The sequence below is a fragment of the Trachemys scripta genome, chromosome 2 (assembly GCF_013100865.1).
Source record: "Trachemys scripta elegans isolate TJP31775 chromosome 2, CAS_Tse_1.0, whole genome shotgun sequence".
Lineage (NCBI taxonomy): Eukaryota > Metazoa > Chordata > Testudines > Emydidae > Trachemys > Trachemys scripta.
In genome coordinates this window covers 248,739,944-248,758,905 of record NC_048299.1, presented here as the reverse complement: position 1 = coordinate 248,758,905, position 18,962 = coordinate 248,739,944, and the positions used below count along the sequence as shown (strand labels likewise).

The 18,962-nt window shown below is 39.5% G+C and overlaps 1 protein-coding gene across 2 annotated transcripts in view; it reads left to right on the top strand.

Annotated features, from left to right (window-relative positions):
• Nucleotides 1-18,962, top strand: part of LRP12 (LDL receptor related protein 12) — a 106,118-nt gene that overhangs the window by 48,473 nt on the left and 38,683 nt on the right. For both annotated transcript variants that reach the window (XM_034763464.1, XM_034763463.1), the window contains 2 exons: nucleotides 7,776-7,911; nucleotides 10,314-10,516. In XM_034763464.1, coding sequence (XP_034619355.1) covers nucleotides 7,776-7,911; nucleotides 10,314-10,516 — 339 coding nt within the window. The remainder of the gene's footprint in view (nucleotides 1-7,775; nucleotides 7,912-10,313; nucleotides 10,517-18,962) is intronic.

Here is an 18,962-nt window from a genome sequence, read left to right as displayed (position 1 = left end):
TGGCCAGCTCCTTTCTTCCTTGAACCTGGGGTGGGGTAAGGTGAATCTTCCTTTTGAACCTGACTGCCTAGGAACTCCTCAGTGTCTGTGATTCTCAGTAGTGTCTGTTTGCCCCTCTAATGCAAGAATCTTTTCATCCAGCACAGCTACCAACTTAAGCTTCATATACAAGAAGTCCCATCTGACTTCAGAGGAATGAAAACACGCCATGGACGTTGCAGGTCACCACCACTGTTCAGTCTCAGGCCATCTTGAAATCTCACAAGCACTGTATCTTGAAGAAAAGACAGTCACAACCCCTTTCTCAATTCCTTCCTTCCTGTTAGCTGCCTCTGTTTGTGGCTCTCAAGTTGGCCCAGCAAGTGACCTTTTTATACCAAGTGTCCCTGCTTAGCTCAATTTATCTCCATTCCTTCACCAAGGAGTGATTGACCCTTGTAGGTGTTTGACGTCTGAGTGGTTAGAGTGTCTCCATTCTTGACAAGAATACTTGCTTAACTCTCTCATTGTCACTTGCTATTCCATATGTGGGCCTCAACTATGATTGCCAGGTTCTTTCTCTTCTTAAGCCAGGAACCCAGCAACCAGAATATAGATATTCAATCCTGTTCCTATAAACAAACAATATGGGAGGAGATTTTCAAAGAAGTCAGTTGAGAGTTAGGCACCCAACTTCCTTCCTCTCTCTTCCTCTCCCCGGAAGTTGACTAGTATTGGCCCTTTGTGCCTTAGGAAACTTCCCTTATGATTTTCAGGATATCTCTATTCTTAAAAAAAACAAAAAAAACCCAACAACCCTTTATTCCCTTCTCTTAGTAGATCCCACCACCACTGACTCCACTTAGCCCCTTCCCACAGCTGCTTTTTTCTCCAAAGGTCTAATCCTATATGGGTTGTGCCTTCAGTGGTTGTGCCAGTACTTGTCTTTTGGTTTGGATTCTTTTGATTTTATTAAGCTGTACGGAGAAATTTCCCTCTTTCCCCCCAACTTTGTTTAATCAGTTCAGGCTTTGCATTTGTGCATTTAAAGGTTACATTTTTTGCCTAAAGGGGGAACTTTGTTTACCTTATTCAAACCTTGGAACGCGATCTGTGATTTTACTAAAAATAACCATGACAAAATCTTAACCTTAATTATAACCCAGTTGGCTTGACTATTTGGGCAAGACATTCTTGCTTTTTATTGCACATCTCCCTAATTCTTCCTGTGGAAATGCAGCTACTATTCACCACCATTCTAATATTATGCACTGTGTCAGCCTGTCCCATAAATGTTTTAATTTGTTCCTTCAGGTAGCTATCATATAAAATTCAGGCTACACCTCTTCATCATTCTACCTGAACTGCTGAACCAGATATCATGTACTAAGGCCACTCACTACAGCAGACTTCCCACGTTAGAACTCTTCTAACCCATTTACCTAGCAGCCTTGCCATTCACAGAAACTTGTAATAAAATCTGCTAATCTGCAACACTCACTAATTCCTACCATTCTTTACAGTTTTCCTTTGCACTTTCCATTGTGACTACATTGCATCCCCCCTTCACAAAGCTTAGGTATGTCCTGGACTATTTTCTGACTGACTTCTCTTTTTATCCAGCTACTGTTTGTGCTGGTTAGTGCCAGTGCTAAAGTAGCATCTGTCTGTCACTCTCATGCTCCCCAAACCACCCTGTTAATATAAAGTGCTATATTATTAAAACTCATAAAATATCTGGTATAAAACAAAAATGGATAGAATTTCAAAAACTTTTGTGGCTAACCTGCAATTACCATCTGCTTCCAGCACATCAAATCCCAAAGGTCATTTGAGTTGAATATTCTGTTCCGAGAGTGACTCCTAGAGAAATATACTCTCATATGTACAAATGCAAATTGACAAGGAAAACAAGACAAGTGAGAGCTCTGTCAAATGTATGCATTCCTACTTGCATCACATGAAAGACAAACAAGAACAAGTCTCAATAAAATACACCTTTCTTAGGGCTAAGAAGCCAAGCAATGAATGGTCTGGCATGTCACAAGAACAAAAACTTGAGTGTGTATATATGATAAGTTAAAGACCTATGGGATGGTAAGTATAGTGAGATTTGTAGTGATCAGGAAGAAGAGATTTATACATGTTTTAAGACAGAGCTATTTGGTATCAACATCATTAGGCTTCTGTCTTGTAGTCGGCTGAGTGATGTGAGCGATAGGTTATGATAGTGTGTTAAAAGCAAAAAAGCAATCTTCCTTGTTTCAGGAGGAAAATTCCCTCAGTGGTATGCAGGAATAACTGCTAGAATTTCATGTTGGTTTTTTAATTGTGCTGGTAAAATATAGAATTATTTTCAAATGAAGAATAGGTTGTGGTGACTTTTAAGTCGGGCTGCCGATTAATTACAATTAACTAACATGAGTAACTCAAATTTAATCGCAATTAAATTTTAATTGCGATTAATGGCAGTTTTAATCACACTGTTAACCAATGGAATACCAATTGAAATTGATTAAATATTTTGCATGGTTTTTTACCTTTTTCATATATATTGTATTCTGTGTTGTAATTAAATTCAAAGTGTATATTATTTATTCCCAATATTTGCACTATAAAAATGATAAACAAAAGAAAAGTATTTTTCAGTTCACTTCATACAAGTATTGTAGTGCAATCTCTATTGTGAAAGTGCAGTTTACAAATGGAGATTTTTTTTTGTTACATAACTGTTTTTTGTTTTTGAGTGCAATGTAAAACTTCAGAGCCTACAAGTCCACTCAGTTCTACTTCTTGTTCAGCCAATTGCCAAGACAAACAAGTTTGTTTACATTTACAGGAGATAATGCGGCCCTCTTCTTATTTACAATGTCACTAGAAAGTGAGACCAGGTATTTGCATGTCATTTTTGTAACTGGCATTGCAAGGTATTTATGTGCCAGATATGCTAAACCGGTGGTTGGCAACGTTTGGCACGCGGCTTGCCAGGGTAAGCACCCTGGTGGGCCGGGCCAGTTTATTTACCTGATGACACGGCATCAGGCAGGTTCGGCCGATGGCGGCCCCCATTGGCCGCGGTTCGCTGTCCCTGGCCAATGGGGGCAGTGGGAAGCCGTGACCAGCACATCCCTCACCTGCACTGCTTCTTGCCGCCCCCATTGTCCCGGGACAGCGAACCGCGGCCAATGGGGGCCGCGATCGGCTGAACCTGCCGCGTCAGCAGGTAAATAAACTGGCCCGGGCCGCCAGGGTACTTATCCTGGCGAGCCGCATGCTAAACATTCGTATGCCTCTCCATGCTTTGTTATTGAGCAGAACCTGTCATCAGCATGGACGCATGTCCCCTGGAATGGTGGTTGAAGCATGAAGGGACATATGAATCATTAGTGCATTTGGCACGTAAATATCTTGTGATGCTGGCTACAACAGTGCCATTAGAACACCTGTTCTCACTTTCAGGTGACATAGTAAACAAGAAGCTAATAGTATTATCTCCTGCAAATGTAAACAAACTTGTTTGTCTGAGCGATTGGCTGAACAAGAAGTAGGACTGAGTGGACTTATAGGCTCTAAAGTTTTACATTGTTTTATATTTTTGAATGCAGGTTTTTTTGTACATAATTCTACATTTGTAAATTCAACTTTCATGATAAAGAGATTGCACTACAGTACTTGTATTAGGTGAACTGAAATTACTATTTCTTTTTTTTTACAATGTAAATACTTGTAATCAAAAATAAATATAAAGTGAGTACTGTAAACTTGGTATTCTGTTTGTAATTGAAATCAATATATTTGAAAATCGTGATTAATTTTTTTAATCACTCAACAGGCCTACTTTTAAGTAGTGCCATGCCTACTCTGAGCTACTCAGAAATTTTCATTCTAATTGATTTTGTGTTTTTAACAGGCTGATAGTTAGACAAAGGCAGTTATAGCTGAAATGTAAGCATGGTTTCAAATGAATAAAGAAGCGGAGTTCACTTTAAGAATATATATGTATTGTAGAATCTAGCCCTTAAAGCGTAAAGATGCTTTAAAAGTCTTTCTTTTTCAGTGGAAGCAATAAAAACCCTAGCAGGTAGCCATGTATGTTACAGGCTCTCCCATTCTGTTTCTCTTTCACAACAAAAATCACATGCAGGAGCTTGTGGTGCCTCTGATTTGCCTAGGGCCCTACCAAATTCACAGTCCATTTTGGTCAATTTCATGGTCATAGCATTTTAAAAATCATAAATTTCATGATTTCAGCTTTTTAAGTCTGAAATTTCATGATGTTGTAATTGTAGGGCTCGTGATCCAAAAAGGAGTTGTGGAGGGGGTTGCAAGGTTACTGTAGGGGGGGTTACGGTTCTGCTACCCTTACTTTTGCACCGCTGCTGGTGGCAGCACTGCCTTAAGGGCTGGGTAGTTGGAAAGTAGCGGCTGCTGGCTGGGAGCCGCCACTCTCCAACCACCCAGCTCTGAAAGCAGCAACACAGAAGTAAGCGTGGCATGGTATGGTATTGTCACCCTTACTTCTGCACTGTTGCTATGGGGCGCGGCCTTCAGAGCTGGGAACCCGGCCAATGGCCGCTGCTCTTCAGTCACCCAGCTCCGAAGACAGCACAGAAGTAAGGGTGGCAATACTGCGATCCCCTTAAAATAACCTTGCGACCCCCCCCCCCCCTTTGCAACTCGTTTTTGTGTCAGGACCCTCAATTTGAGAAATGCAGGTCTTTCCCATGAAATCTGTATTGTACAGGGAAAAGCACATGACCAGATTTCCATGGCCGTGAATTTGGTAGGGCCCTACTCATGCACAGTAGTCATAACATGCTTCAATGTGCATGCTTTTAAGGCATTGAAACAATATTTTGCCGTGTTACAAGACCTTATGCTAATACCGGTCTGTGGAATTTGTTGGTTATATAGTTAATAAATATAGCAACTTTCTTACCGATAATACTAAACTAACAGAATTTTCATGTAGGTGGTTTTTTTTGCATAACAAGTGAAAATTGTTTTTGGTGCCATCATTTGCACAGATGACTTACTCTTACAATGTAATTTCTTTAGCAAATGGCTGGGAGAGGTTGATTGTGGGTGGTTGGGGAGTTTGGTACGGGGGGAACATTGTATCAAGAACAGGAAGAGGTTGTAAGACTTAGTTTCTTAATAGATCTACAGCTATTGCCTGTTTTTGGCACAACCTTTTCTTAATGAATGTATTATGTATATCTTGTAATGCTGAACTTTCTAAACCCCTACATCCTTCATAAATTTGACCGATGTTTTGGTGGGTATTTTGAGATTCTAATAGTGTTTCACTTGCCCTGATATTATATATGTAAGCCAATTTAAACATTTCTTAAAATGAATCATATAGCAAAGTTTTATGTCAGGTTGCAAACTTGCAAAACCAGATGGATTTTCTAATTGTGTGTATTTCGCTTGAAATATACTACTTTTAGTTAAGATCTGTATTTTGTTAACAATGAAGTACTTGTCAAGAATAACGTTTCATTTAAAATGCTTTAGATGCGTTTTTCATCTCTTAATCTGTGGTTTTTTGTTCATGTTAAAAGGATATTCAAGGAAAATTAGTAAACTTTTTTTAAAATTTTTCTTGCTATTCATTGAGTCTGATCCTTGTCAGTAACATGAGTATCAAACACTAACAGTGTGTATTTCAGTGTTAGCACATGGAATGTTAACTGCATTTCTAAAGTATAATGGGGTAAGAGCACCACCTATGGGATTACTGGAAACTAAACCAATTAACTTTTACTAAGTGAACAATTTATTGAATAATGAATAAAAAGATATTTCTTTATTTTGATATTTGCTTTTTTCGCCAATCTTATAATGTGTATCATAAGTATGGCACCACTGTATAACTCATCTGTTTAATTATAAACCTCTACTGTGTGGGAATATATGGGGTGAAATTATAATAATATTGCCAATCCCAAACATTCAAAAAACAAAAAATTGTCTGAAAAATTGAGAGATTTTAAGAGTAATAAATTCTCCATATGCCTTCTGCTTTTTTTGAAACAGCTCTGGAACCAGGAGAATAATGAACTTTTGAAAATGAAAGCTGAGCTTCTGGACTGTTCAAATGGCTTTGTCTAGGGCTTAAAGAAAAAACAGTGTAGCAAGATTTGCAATAACATTGCAAAAGTTAGCAAAATTGGTATAGAGAAAAACACGACTCAATTATGGGGTATAGTTATGTATAGTGGCTACCTAGATCATGAGAGCAAAGCTGAAATGTTTTATGTAGTCACGACAGTCCAGAGGTGGAATGAGTCCCAGAAGTAAATGCAATTAAACAGGAAGGTTTTGACAAGTGACTACCTGCAGAGGTCAGGAATGGATCCCCCCAAATGGCACTTGGAGGAGTCAATGGGAGGCGGGTCTCCTTTCTCTGGAGCATCAGAGAATGAGAGATGACTGCTGCTGGAGATGGGACATTGGGTAGGGTGGGTCAGGACTCTGAGGTGGCACTGAGCATTCTCTCTCTCTGGTGCTTGTCTGGCTGGTTCTTGCTCACGTGCTCAGGGTCTAACTGATTACCATATGTGGATTTGGGAAGGAATTTCCTCCCAGATCAGGTTGGCAGTGTTCTTGGTTCCCCCCCCCCCGTCCCCCCCCACCACCACCTTCCTCTGCAGTTTGTGGGTCAGATTGCTCACCAGGATTATCAAACTTAATCATTTCTCTACCATCACAGTGGCCTCAAGCATTGGTGCACTTCAGTCCCTCCTATTCTCTGTCTATTGCACTTAATAGTCTTATCTCCTATGGGCTGTAATATTTTGGCCTAATTTCATTTGTTGGGTTTTGTGTGTGGGTGCAGTGTGTTACTGATCTGTGATATATAGGCTGTCAGACTGGATGATCTGGTGAACCCTTCCAACCTTAAACGCTGATTCTGATATTGAGCACAATCAGTACTTTGCTTTCAAAGCACTTGCTATCATGAGGAAAATTCACCTCTGTGCAGACTACTTAAATCCAACTTACTCCTCAAAATATGGTTTAATTGGTGGACAGGCTTTGTGCTGGCTCTCCACACAAAGGTGAATTTCAGCTATTTTTTTTTTCATTATTGCACTCTTTCCTAATGCACCTATCAGCATAGTGTCTGAGTACCATAGTTTAATTCTACTGAAAGAATGCATCATGTCCCAAATTACTGTATGCCTCACTTTAGCCAGTATTGCTTTCTTAAAGGTGAGCATACCCCATGCACATCAGGAGACAGATTTTCAGGGATGTTCTAGTTCTCATATTGAAGAGAAACTCTGAGCAAAGGAGGGAGGAGTGTGGTGGTGTCCTTTAAGAGGGTTGAGGTAGACTCTTTCCAATCTTTTAGTGTGAATTAAAGAAAATGGCATACTCTGCACCAAAGTCCCCTATGGGGGTAATCCAAGTAACAACCGTTACCATCTAGATAGTGATATTCCCATTTTACAGATGGGGAAACGCAGGCATATGTTGCTTGTAGCAAGACCAAGGGCATGGAGGAAGTTTGCCAAAGTTGGGATTAATAGTTGAGCATGCATTGGAAGTCAGAAATGCATAATGCCAGGAAACACCTCTTTCTGGATAAGTATTCTGACCTATGCCCTTCATGGGCCATACTGGTGGTTGTTGTTATCCAAACTTAATGTCATTGCTTTCAACTGATACAATGATTTTAATCTGTGAAAGTAGAATTTGTTTTATTTTCTGGTAAACCTTGATTCATTTTGTTTTGCGAGTTTTTGAAATGTGTAGTTAGTCAAATTGCTTTCAATATCTTTCAGCTTGTGGAGATAGTCCGGAACAAATTAGAGCACCAAGTGGGGTAATCACGAGTCCAGGCTGGCCTTTTGAATATCCTGCCAAAATCAACTGTAGCTGGTATATCCATGCAAACCCAGGGGAAATCATCACTATAAGGTAATTTTGCTATTGTACCACCCTGGTGTATTATATAGTCATTAATTGCATATTACTAACTATGGATTACATATTTCTCAACCTCCTCTATTCGAAATTTGGTACTTGTAGTGTTAATCCCAAGATCTGTCTTTTATATTTTTCTACAGCTATTTTACTTTACTTTGGCTTGTAGCATTTGGGCCCAGTTCTGCAATCTCGATGTACTCAAAGGCCCAGATTTTCAAAAGAGTACAGTACCCAGGAGCTACCATTGCAAACAATGGGGCTACTGAATGCTGAGTTGTTCTTAAAAATTTGGTCAATTAATTTAGATACATGAATGGGATCTGAGTGCTTCTGAAGACCTGAAACCTGGCTCAAGGTCTGGGACTGGGCACTTCAGAAAATCTGATGCAAAATTCTCATAGAAAGTGGTAGGAGTTTTGGGTGTACAAGTAAGTTATTCAGAGTTTATGTAAGTAGAGCCCTGCAAATCCACGGATAGCCACTTTATATCCACGGGTATCCAGATGAGGATATCCACAATCATTTTTGCGGATTGCAGATTGGATGCAGATACAAATTTTGTATCCGTGCAGAGCTCTATATGTAAGGAAGGAATAGACCGAATGCTAATGTTATAAATGTCAAATAGAATGCCTGCATTCAGTGGTAAGTTGTAATGGAAAACTTGATGGTTTTAATGTAGTCATTGGTGCTGAAGAGAAAGTTGCTGCAGCTTTTCCATTAAAAATTTCTTTTGGCTAAGTCTTTTTAAACCAAAGTTCATAATAGTGGTCATGCTTTCATACTTATTCAATTTGCTTTTAATTTCTCTGTAGCACTACAATCCATCTGTTTTTTGTCAAGGTTTTTTTTAAAGGTACATGGGAAATTCCAAAATGCTGCAATGTTGATAGATTTCATCTTATAGAAATCTAAAATAATCACAGACAACAGTTACAAATTTTGCAAAGGTTTACTTTTATTTTTTTGATATCTATTTCATATACCTTGTAAGTTTATAGAGGAAATAATGTCCTGTCTTTTGTTCCATATGTTCAGGTACTTATCAGTTCACACCCTTCCCACCCCTCCATAATTTCCAGGGAAATCAAAATTTGTTTTAACATCAAGTTAGAAGTGGGACTGTATACAGTCCACAGTGCTGATTATGAAACTGCTTTAGCTGCAGATTTTGTTTGTTCCCAGTGCAGACTTGCTGACCAGGAAGAAAGGAGGGTTCTATCAAAATAAACACTGGGCTAAGAATGTAGTCTTTTTAAAATTGTTTCAGTTCAGAGCTTTTATTTCTACCCAAATTTTTTTTTACAGTGGCATGTCATTAAGTTGCAGGGTACAGTGGATGCAGCTGTTCAACCACAAAAATGTTTCCTAAAATCTTTATTCTAAGCTAGGTTTATAAGATTTGTTATACATCAGTGCTAGCTTTCGTCTATCAATGTACTGCGTTTTATTAGCCATGCCATTTCGGTCTAGTGCTTTGTTCTCTGCACTGGCCTACTTTTACCCAGGCACAAAGATATGTATGGATGGGAGCCATACCATTCTGTGGTAATCGAGTCTCGTGAATCACCTATATTTTTAGTGTAGTTAGGATCTAGCACAGTTCAGTCAGCTAGTGTGGACCGGGCCAAATCATGTTTAAATCATGTTTTAATCATAATTCTCATACAGTTTGGCTCCATCTACAATAGCAAGCCCAACCATAGGAAGTTGCTTTAACTGAAACAATGTTGAGACTTGGTTTAAATAAAATCTCTTAATATGATTTCAAAATCATTAGAGATTAGGCCTATAAAAAGTATCTTTGCAACCAGAAGAGTTAAAACCTTCTTTTAAAATGAAAGCTAAAATTCTGTCAAACACAGAAGTTGCTAAGTCTCAGGGGCAATAGCCTAACAGCTTGGAAGGGGTGGGGAATTACAAGCATGTGCATTTCTAGGATCCTGGTGATGGAAAGACCATCTCTGTTACATCATTACAAAGTGTATAGTAAAATTCTGTCTGCAAAAAAGGCAATAAGACCTTACTGACCATTTTCTTAGGCCTGGTCCACACTAACCCCCCACTTCGAACTTACCGCGGGTCCAGACACGGCAGGCAGTCTCCCCCGTCGACTCCGTGTACTCCTCTCACGGAGCAGGAGTACCGGTGTTGACGGCGAGCACTTCTGGGATCGATTTATCGCGTCTTGTCTAGACGCGATGGATCGATCCCAGAAGATCGATTGCTTACTGCCGGACCTGGAGGTAAGTATAGATGTACCCTTAGTTTTTCAACTTCAGACCAGTAAAAACTCCTTCCACTCATTTCCATTTTAAACAGCAATAATTTATCAAATAACTTCTAAAATGGCCACTTCATTAGCAAAGTTTGATTCTTTGTATCTTTCGCAGTTTTCAAGATTTTGATGTTCAGGGATCACGGCGATGCAGTTCGGATTGGTTAACAATAGGAACCTACAAGAATGTGGAAGGTTATAGAGCATGTGGCTCCTCCATTCCATCACCATACATCTCTTCACAAGACCATGTTTGGATCAGATTTCATTCGGATGACACTATCTCCAGGAAAGGCTTCAGATTGGCCTACTTTGCTGGTATGTTTCAAATAAGGACCATTGATAAGTTTTTCTTATTACTAGGGCCGTCGATTAATCACAGTTAGCTCATGCGATTAACTAAAAAAAATTAATTGCAATTAATCGCACTGTTAAACAATAGAGCACCAATTTAAATTAAATATTTTTGGATGTTTTTCTACAGTTTAAAATATATTGATTTCAATTAAAACACAGATTACAAGGTGTCCAATGCTCACTTTATATTATTTTTTATTACAAATATTTGCACTGTAAAAATGATAAAAGAAATAGTATTTTCAATTCACCTCATACAAGTACTGTAGTGCGATCTCTTTATCATGAAAGCTCAACTTACAAATGTAGGTTTTTTGTTACATAACTGCACTCAAAAACAAAACAATGTAAAACTTTAGAACCGCCAAGTCCATTCAGTCCTCCTTCTTGTTCAGCCAATCACTAAGAGAAACAAGTTTGTTTACCTTTACAGGAAATAATGCTGTGCACTTCTTAATTACAGTGTCACCTGAAAGTGAGAACAGGTGTTCGCATGGCACTGTTGTAGCTGACGTCGCAAGATATTTACGTGCCAAATGCACTAAAGATTCAAATGTCTCTTCATGCTTCGGCCCTCATTCCAGAGGAAATGCTTCCATGCTGATGATGCTCATTTAAAAAAATAATGCGTTAATTAAATTTGTGGCTGAACTCCTTGGGGGAGAATTGTATGTCTCTTGTTATGTTTTACCCATATGTCCTGTTATAGCAGTCTCAGATGATGACCCAGTACATGTTGTTCGTTTTAAGAACACTTTCACTGCAAATTTGACAGTGCAAAGATATCAATGTGAGATTTCTAAAGATAGCAACAGCACTCAACCCAAGATTTAAGAATCTGAAGTGCCTTCCAAAATCTGAGCAACAAGGTGTGGATCATGCTTTCAGAAGTCTAAAAAGAGCAACACTCTGATGTGGAAACTACAGAACCCAAACCACCAAAAAAGAAAATCAACCTGCTGGTTACATCTAACTCAGATGATGAAAATGAACATTGCTTTGGATCATTGAGCAGAACCTGTCATCGGCATGGACGTATATCCTCTGGAATGGCGTTAAAGATTGATACTTCAACCACATCTGGCACGTAAATATCTTGCAACACTGGCTACAACAGTGCCATGCAAATGCCTGTTCTCACTTTCAGGTGACCTTGTAAACAAGAAGCAGGCAACATTATCTTTTTCAAATGTAAACCAACTTGCTTGTCCGAGCGATTGACTGAACAAGAAGTAGGACTGATTGGACTTTTAGGCTGTAAATGCAGCTTTTGAATGCAGGTTTTTTTTGTATATAATTCTACATTTGTAAGTTCAACTTTCATGATAGAGATTGCACTATAGTACTTGTATTAGTATTTTTCAATTCACCTATATTTTTTTTAAGTTGCAAATACTTGTAATCAAAAATAAATATAAAGTGAGCACTGTACACTTTGTATTTTATGTTGTAATTGAAATCAATATATTTGAAAATGTAGAAAACATCCACAAATATTTAAATAAATGGTATTCTTTTATTGTTTAACAGCGTAATTAATAGCGATTAATTTTTTTAATCGCTTGACAGCCCTGCTCATTACATGAAAGTTTCTTCTAGTCTAGGTTTTAAGACCTGCACAGTTCCTTTCAGCAGCATAAAAAGTATGGTATCTTATACAGTCAAATAATGATGCATTGCGATGGAAGAGAAATATACATTGCCTGAAGTATTTTAATAGGTTGGGAAACTTCAAAATATAATTGCATACCTAGAGTTTGTGGTAATGAAGAAAGTGAATGAGGTTGAAAAGAGCTCCATTATAAAACAGCCTGTTTAGCTACCCATAATTTTTTTTTAAAATTGCTTGGGCTTGAAATTCTCAACCTCAAAATTGAGTATTTTTAGTAATATTTTTAAGTAAATGGTTTCACTTGTTTGTGTTGCTTAAGTGTCTGTGGGAAGAGGAAGGAAGTACTTGTTAGATAACTAGTTTTAAATTTTTTTGTATTTTGTATCTCAAATGGCTGTAAAATGAATTTCAAACTTGGTATATTTGAGTACTTAGTCCACTTCGAAACTTGGTACTAGATTAACAGTTGTGCATGCAAAAGTGCACAAATTTAATCTTTCTGATAACACTGCTCTACAGCCAAAATGCTTCTGAAATAAATGTAGTCAAACTTTACTAATTCTGGGTCACTGAAAACGAAAATGATGCTTAAAATTGTTGATTGGCTCTACTTTTCAAGAAATGCTATTGGGTCAGTATATACGACCCTTGACTTGGGAATGACAGAGGATAAGTGAGTTATAAAGGGAAGGGATCTCAATTTAAACCAGAAATGACTAAAATACGTCTTTGACTGGATCTATGAATAAATCTATGACTGGGTTTGGACAGTACTTGCTTTTTAGGCAAAACAATGAATGATGCAATCTGAAGTTGATATTGCGTCATACATGATATGAATTGCATCATGTTATTCCTAGAAGTCATGGATGATGCAATCATAACGAAGCTTATATCACTCTGCTGAACAAATTGCCCTATATCAGCTCTAGAAATCATACTGTGTCGTGCTCTCTTATTTGTCAGTGTTTGATTTTGCAAAGGGACACATTTCTGTTTAGCCAAAGTGAGCAGAGATGCCTCGTACTTGTGTGAACAGTGCAGATAACTTTTGCTATGTTTGTGGTGAAGTGACTTTTGCATCACAAAAGCGCAATATAACCACTATGGTTAAGAAAGCCTATCACCTTTATTTTGGCTGCAAAATTGGAGATCAGGACAAGAGGTGGGCCTCACACTTATGCTGCAACACTTGTGCAACAAATCTTTGCCAGTGGTTGAACAGGAAAAGGAAATCTATGCCTTTTGCAGTGCCAATGATTTGGAGAGAGCCAACAGATCATACCAGCAATTGTTACTTCTGCATGGTGCCTCCAGTTGGGAAAGGTGTGTCAAAGAAGAAAAAGTGGACTGCGCATTATCCAAACATTCCATCAGAGAAGGACTGCCAGTTCCTGATGCACCAGAATCATTCTCACTTGAGTCAGACGAGGAAGAGGATGAAACTTCTGGTCCTGAACCATCAATGTCACAGGACCCACATTTTCTCCCATCCTCCTCCTCTGAACCACACCTCCTAACACAAGGTGAACTGAATGAGCTTGTCAGGGATTTGGAACTACCCAAGAGTAAGGTAGAGCTGTTGGGCTCCAGACTACAGCAGTAGAATCTCCTGGCAGGTGATGTTAGGGTTTCCATGTTCCGTGACCGTCAAAAGGATCTTGTCCCATTCTTCTTCATGGAAGGTGATCTTGTAGCCTGCAACAACATTGATGGTGTGATAGCAGCCTTCAAGATCGTTCACGATCCGGATGAGTGGAGACTGTTCATTGATTCATTGAAGACTGGTCTTAAAGCTGTTTTACTGCATAATGGCAATGTTTTGCCATCAATTCCAGTTGGTCCTGCAGTCCATATGAAGGAAACCTATGACAACATGAAACAACTTTTGAGGTGCATAAACTATGACCAACATCAGTGGCAGCTTTGTGGCGATTTGAAGGTTGTTGCTCTCTTGCTTGGTCTGCAGACTGGATACCCAAAGTACTGCTGTTTTCTCTGCGAATGGGATAGTCGTGCAAGAGATTCCCACTACATCAAGAAAGATTGGCCATTCCGACAGTCATTGGAGCCTGGGAGGAAAAGTGTTCAGCATCCACCACTTGTTGAATCAAGGAAGATTTTGTTACCACCCTTACACATCAAGCTGGGTCTGATGAAGAACTTTGTCAAGGCCATTGGCAAAACACAAGCAGCTTTCAAGTACCTCCATGGAAAATTTCCAAGGTTAAGTGAAGCTAAGATAAAGGAAGGTGTCTTTGTTGGTCCTCAGATTCGTGAACTTCTTCGAGATGATGCATTTGACCATGCACTGCGTGGCAAGGAAAAGACGGCATGGAAAGCCTTCCAGTTAGTGGCAATACATTTTTCTCGGAAACAACAAGGCAGACAACTACAGGTTGTTGGTGGAAAACCTCCTCAAGGCATACAAAAGCCTTGGTTGCAACATGTCACTAAAGATACATTTCTGGCACTCTCATCTAGATTTTTTTTCTACCGAACTGCGGAGTAGTGAGCGATGAGCACGGCGAGCGATTTCACCAGGACATTGCAACGATGGAGAAACGCTATCAGGGCAAATGGAGCCCATCAGTGCTTGCAGACTATTGCTGAACAGTGACAAGAGATGCTCCATTTAATGAATACAAGAGACAAGCCAAGAAGCGCCGAGTAGACACTGAATAGGACTAAACTATGTACAGAATAGTTTTTGCCTTTTTGTTTCATAATCAATTTTATTTATATAACCCTTTTGCTGATTTTTAAAGTGTTCCATAAACAGGACAGGTGAAATATTATCATGTAAAGCAACCATAAACACATGAAAAGACCTAGGTTTACAATTTATGATTAAAACTCTACTATCTACACAATACACATAGACATAAAATGTAAAAACTTAAATATCTTAGAAACAGTAGCCAATCAGTAGTTTTAATTGTCATATTTGAATTCAGCACATCAAAATACATAATAAATAGCACATTTTATCTCTGAAGCAGACGACTTCTCAAAAATTGTAGACCAGTGTAAATTATTCTCTGTTCATATGACCTATTAGGTAATCCTCAGTAGGTAATAGACAGAGTTTGTAAGTAATAGACAGGACTTCTTGCCCAGCCTGGAGGGCAATTCTTGAGCTGCCACTTTTCCCATTGGAGAGAAAGGGAAGCTAGTAGCAGGACAGGGAGTAGATTGCCAGGTTGCTGTCTGGCTTTAAAAGAAGGATGACATGGTGTTAGAGTAATTCTTTCGGAGAAGCTGAAGCGAAATGGAATTAACTCTAAGCAATGAGAGGGATACAACAAACTTAACAGGAAAATAAGTACTTCAAACTATGATGCCTTGTATGTTGCACACCATTGATTTAACTCCTGAGGAAATAAAACAATCCTATATTGCACGAATGGATATACAGACCTAGCCTCTCATGATTTATGCTGCTTTTTAACTTAATGCATTTTACTCAGTTTAGACAACAAAAAATAATCCAGTTGTACTTAGTTTACCTTGATTTAAATTTTTTTTTTTTTTTTTTTTTTTTGCACCAGTGCATTGTTGTAGTGTTTGAGTTGCAAACACTTCAAGGAATGCTTAAATCCAAAACTGTTTTCAGGCATTTTTTTTTAATTTAAAATATTTTTACAAATTTATGTTGTTAGACACAGTCTTTACATAAATCTAAATTTTGGTCCTGAGCTACTAGTTTCCTTTCAACTTGATGCACTGTTTTGAAGATGTTCAACTTTAAATTTAGTACAGTAGCTGCTTCAGTTGACGAAAGCAGTCCTCAAGTGTCCCCTGCAGAAGGAAGGACTGGGAGACCCACACAGATCTTGTCTCTGTGATCCCTGCTGTTTGTACAAGGAGATCTTGAAACGCAAACACAGTTTCCTCTGAGCATTCAAACATACCAGTCATTATTATGTGTACATTTAAGCAGCTATTGCAGAGAGGGAATCAGAGCTGTCACTTCTCTGAATCAAGTCTACAGTATTGCTGAGACAATGGTCAATATGTTGAGTTTCTTTCCAGATGGTCAGTAGAAAACACAGTAAGATGTGATTAACTTAAATGGATATATTTGCCATGAGTAAAGGTTGCAACATTAGGCTCTTAGTTTGTATTTCTGCAGTGGCTAAAGAATACTAACATCTAAATAACTGATATCTGATAATTGTGTGCAGCACTAAAAGTACCCACGTATGTTTCTTAATATAAAATCTCTTATTAATAGTGCATAATCATGACTAAAAATTATTAGTTGTGCGATGGTAGTAATTTGCCATGTAGTATGATACCTAATCATGAGTAGAGAAATGTTGAAGAAATAAAAAATCAAACACTCTGAAAACAAGCAGTAATGGTATCTTGTCATGTCAACAGACCTATACCTCCTGTGGTGGCTTACTTAGGCCTAGTCTACACTAGGAGGGGGATCGATCTGTTACGCAACTTCAGCTACCTGAATAACGTAGCTAAAGTCAACGTACTTAGATCTACTTACTGTGGTGTCTTCACTGCGATAAGTTGACGGCTGACGCTCTCCCGTCGACTCCGCCTGTGCCTCTCGCCCTTGTGGAGTACTGGAGTCGATGGGAGAGCGCTCAGCAGTCAATTTTTCGCATCGACTAGACGTGATAAATTGATCCTCACTCTATTGATCGCTGCCCGTCGATCCAGCGGGTAATGTAGACAAGCCCTGACTTACAAAAGGGAAAAGTACACCTCATTAAAATACTTCAGGTACCCAGATATAAACTAAATTAGTGCATGCTAGAATTACGTATTGCAGCAGGGAATGAGGAGTCTACTTGATTTGGGTCAGCTAGTTCATTATTCTGTACCTGATCATTAATCTGTATAGGAATGGAGTTGGAGTGTCCATATCACAAAATCAGCTGACGAGGAAATTTATTTAGGCCACCATTACAACCACCGTTAATGAGCACCCTTCTTGGCAAGTTTGGTGATTCATAGATCATAAGCCGAGAAGGGACCCTTGTGATAGTCAAGTCCTGACCTCTTGTATAACACAAATCATAGGACTTATGTGACTTAATTCCTGTTCGAACTAGAGCATATTTTTTAGGGTAACATCCAGCCTTGACTAAAGAATTTCCAGTGATGGAGACTCCACTACAGCCCTTGTTAAGATTGTTTTCTGTGATTAATTACCCTTGATGTTAAAAACTTACACATTTCTAACCTAAATATGTCCAGCTTCAACATGTTCCTCTTCGAGTGATGGCACATGTCAGTTCCACTGTAGGTGTGTGTGAGCCTTATGCACAGATGTTGGAGATTTTCTTCCTTCAGCCTGTCGGGGTGGCTCGCGTGTCACCCCTGTCGCTGCACAACACTGCGTGCTGGTATAAGAGGGTGGAGCTGCTCCCAAGCCTCCTCAGTGCCTTGATACCTCCAGTAACAATTGTTGGAGCAATCTCGGACTTGTTTACTTAGGTGCATCCCTCACTCATTGTAAATAGTTGAAATTAATTGTTTTAGTTTTTCAAGTAAGTTAATGCCAGGTTTTTGTTTGTGTTCTTTGGGACCAATTCTTTCCTTTTTGGTAGCAGGCTCAGTACTGGAATGATGCCTCGCTCCCTAGGATTAAGTCCTGTGGGACACATTCAAAGCCTGTGCCAGTCAGTAGTCCTCATTCACTTAGAAGTGCTTGGGTGTGGCCCACGTGAATGACAAGTGTCACATTGGCAAGGGCGTCAAACCCCATTCAAAAAAGGATAGAGCAGTGAGGCTTAAGTGCTTGCTTATGGAAGCATCACTTTGACTCCCCCCTCTCCCCTCCCCAGCCAAGTCATCACATTGAGAGAGTGCTTCAAGTACTTCAGCATTGGTATGGCATGCTCCACCAGGCTCATAGTTCCCCAGTACCGAAGAAGAGACCCAAAACTTCCTCTGGCTCAGTGTCTCATTCATCTACTTCTGTACCGACGTAAGAGGTGAGGACTCTACTCAGGGTGAGGCTTCTGGAGAAGTTCTGAGCCTCACCCTGAGTAAAGAGGGGTTTGCTGCCTTTGGAGCCTGTGCCAGATCCATCAAGGCTGTCCCCAAGAAATGTTTGAGGGGCCAGCAGTCTGGGGTGTTATGCATATGTATCTGGAAGAGACTTGCTTAGCCTCTTAGTACCAGTTCGCATTTGAAACTGTCCAACTGGTTTCTCCTCACTCCTCACCTCACAGAGACCCCACAGTACTGCTACTTAGATCTCTTCTCAAACCAATTTTATCAAAAGGGATACCTCCTGTGGTTTCTCCAGTACCACCAGGATTAGGATACCTTTCTCTGGTACCATTTGCGTCAGAGCCTCCATCATCAGAAGCCTCTGATTCCTCATCCAAGGCTGGGACACAGTGCTTACCCTCCTTTAAGATCATCAGGATCATGGACGATGCTGCAACACCAACAGTGGCCTTTTCTGAAGGGGCAATGGTCCGGACAAGGATAGGTCCCAGGTCCATACTAGTGGCCACTCTGGGCTCCATGGGATGGCTGTCCTGCAGCCAGGACCTCATCTCAACACTCGTAGGGAGCGCATCAGACGTGATGGCACCAGAAACGTCATTCCCCAGTACCCGATGTTCTTAGTACCTGGTCCTTATCTCAACATTTCTGCAGTGTCCAGCTATTTTAAAAATTTCATGTCACATTAGCTATCCTCCAATCATTTGGTACAGAAGCTGATATAAATGATGGGTTACCAAACCATAGTTTTAGTATTTCTGCAATTTCACATTTGAGTTCCTTCAGAACTCTTGGGTGAATACCATCTAG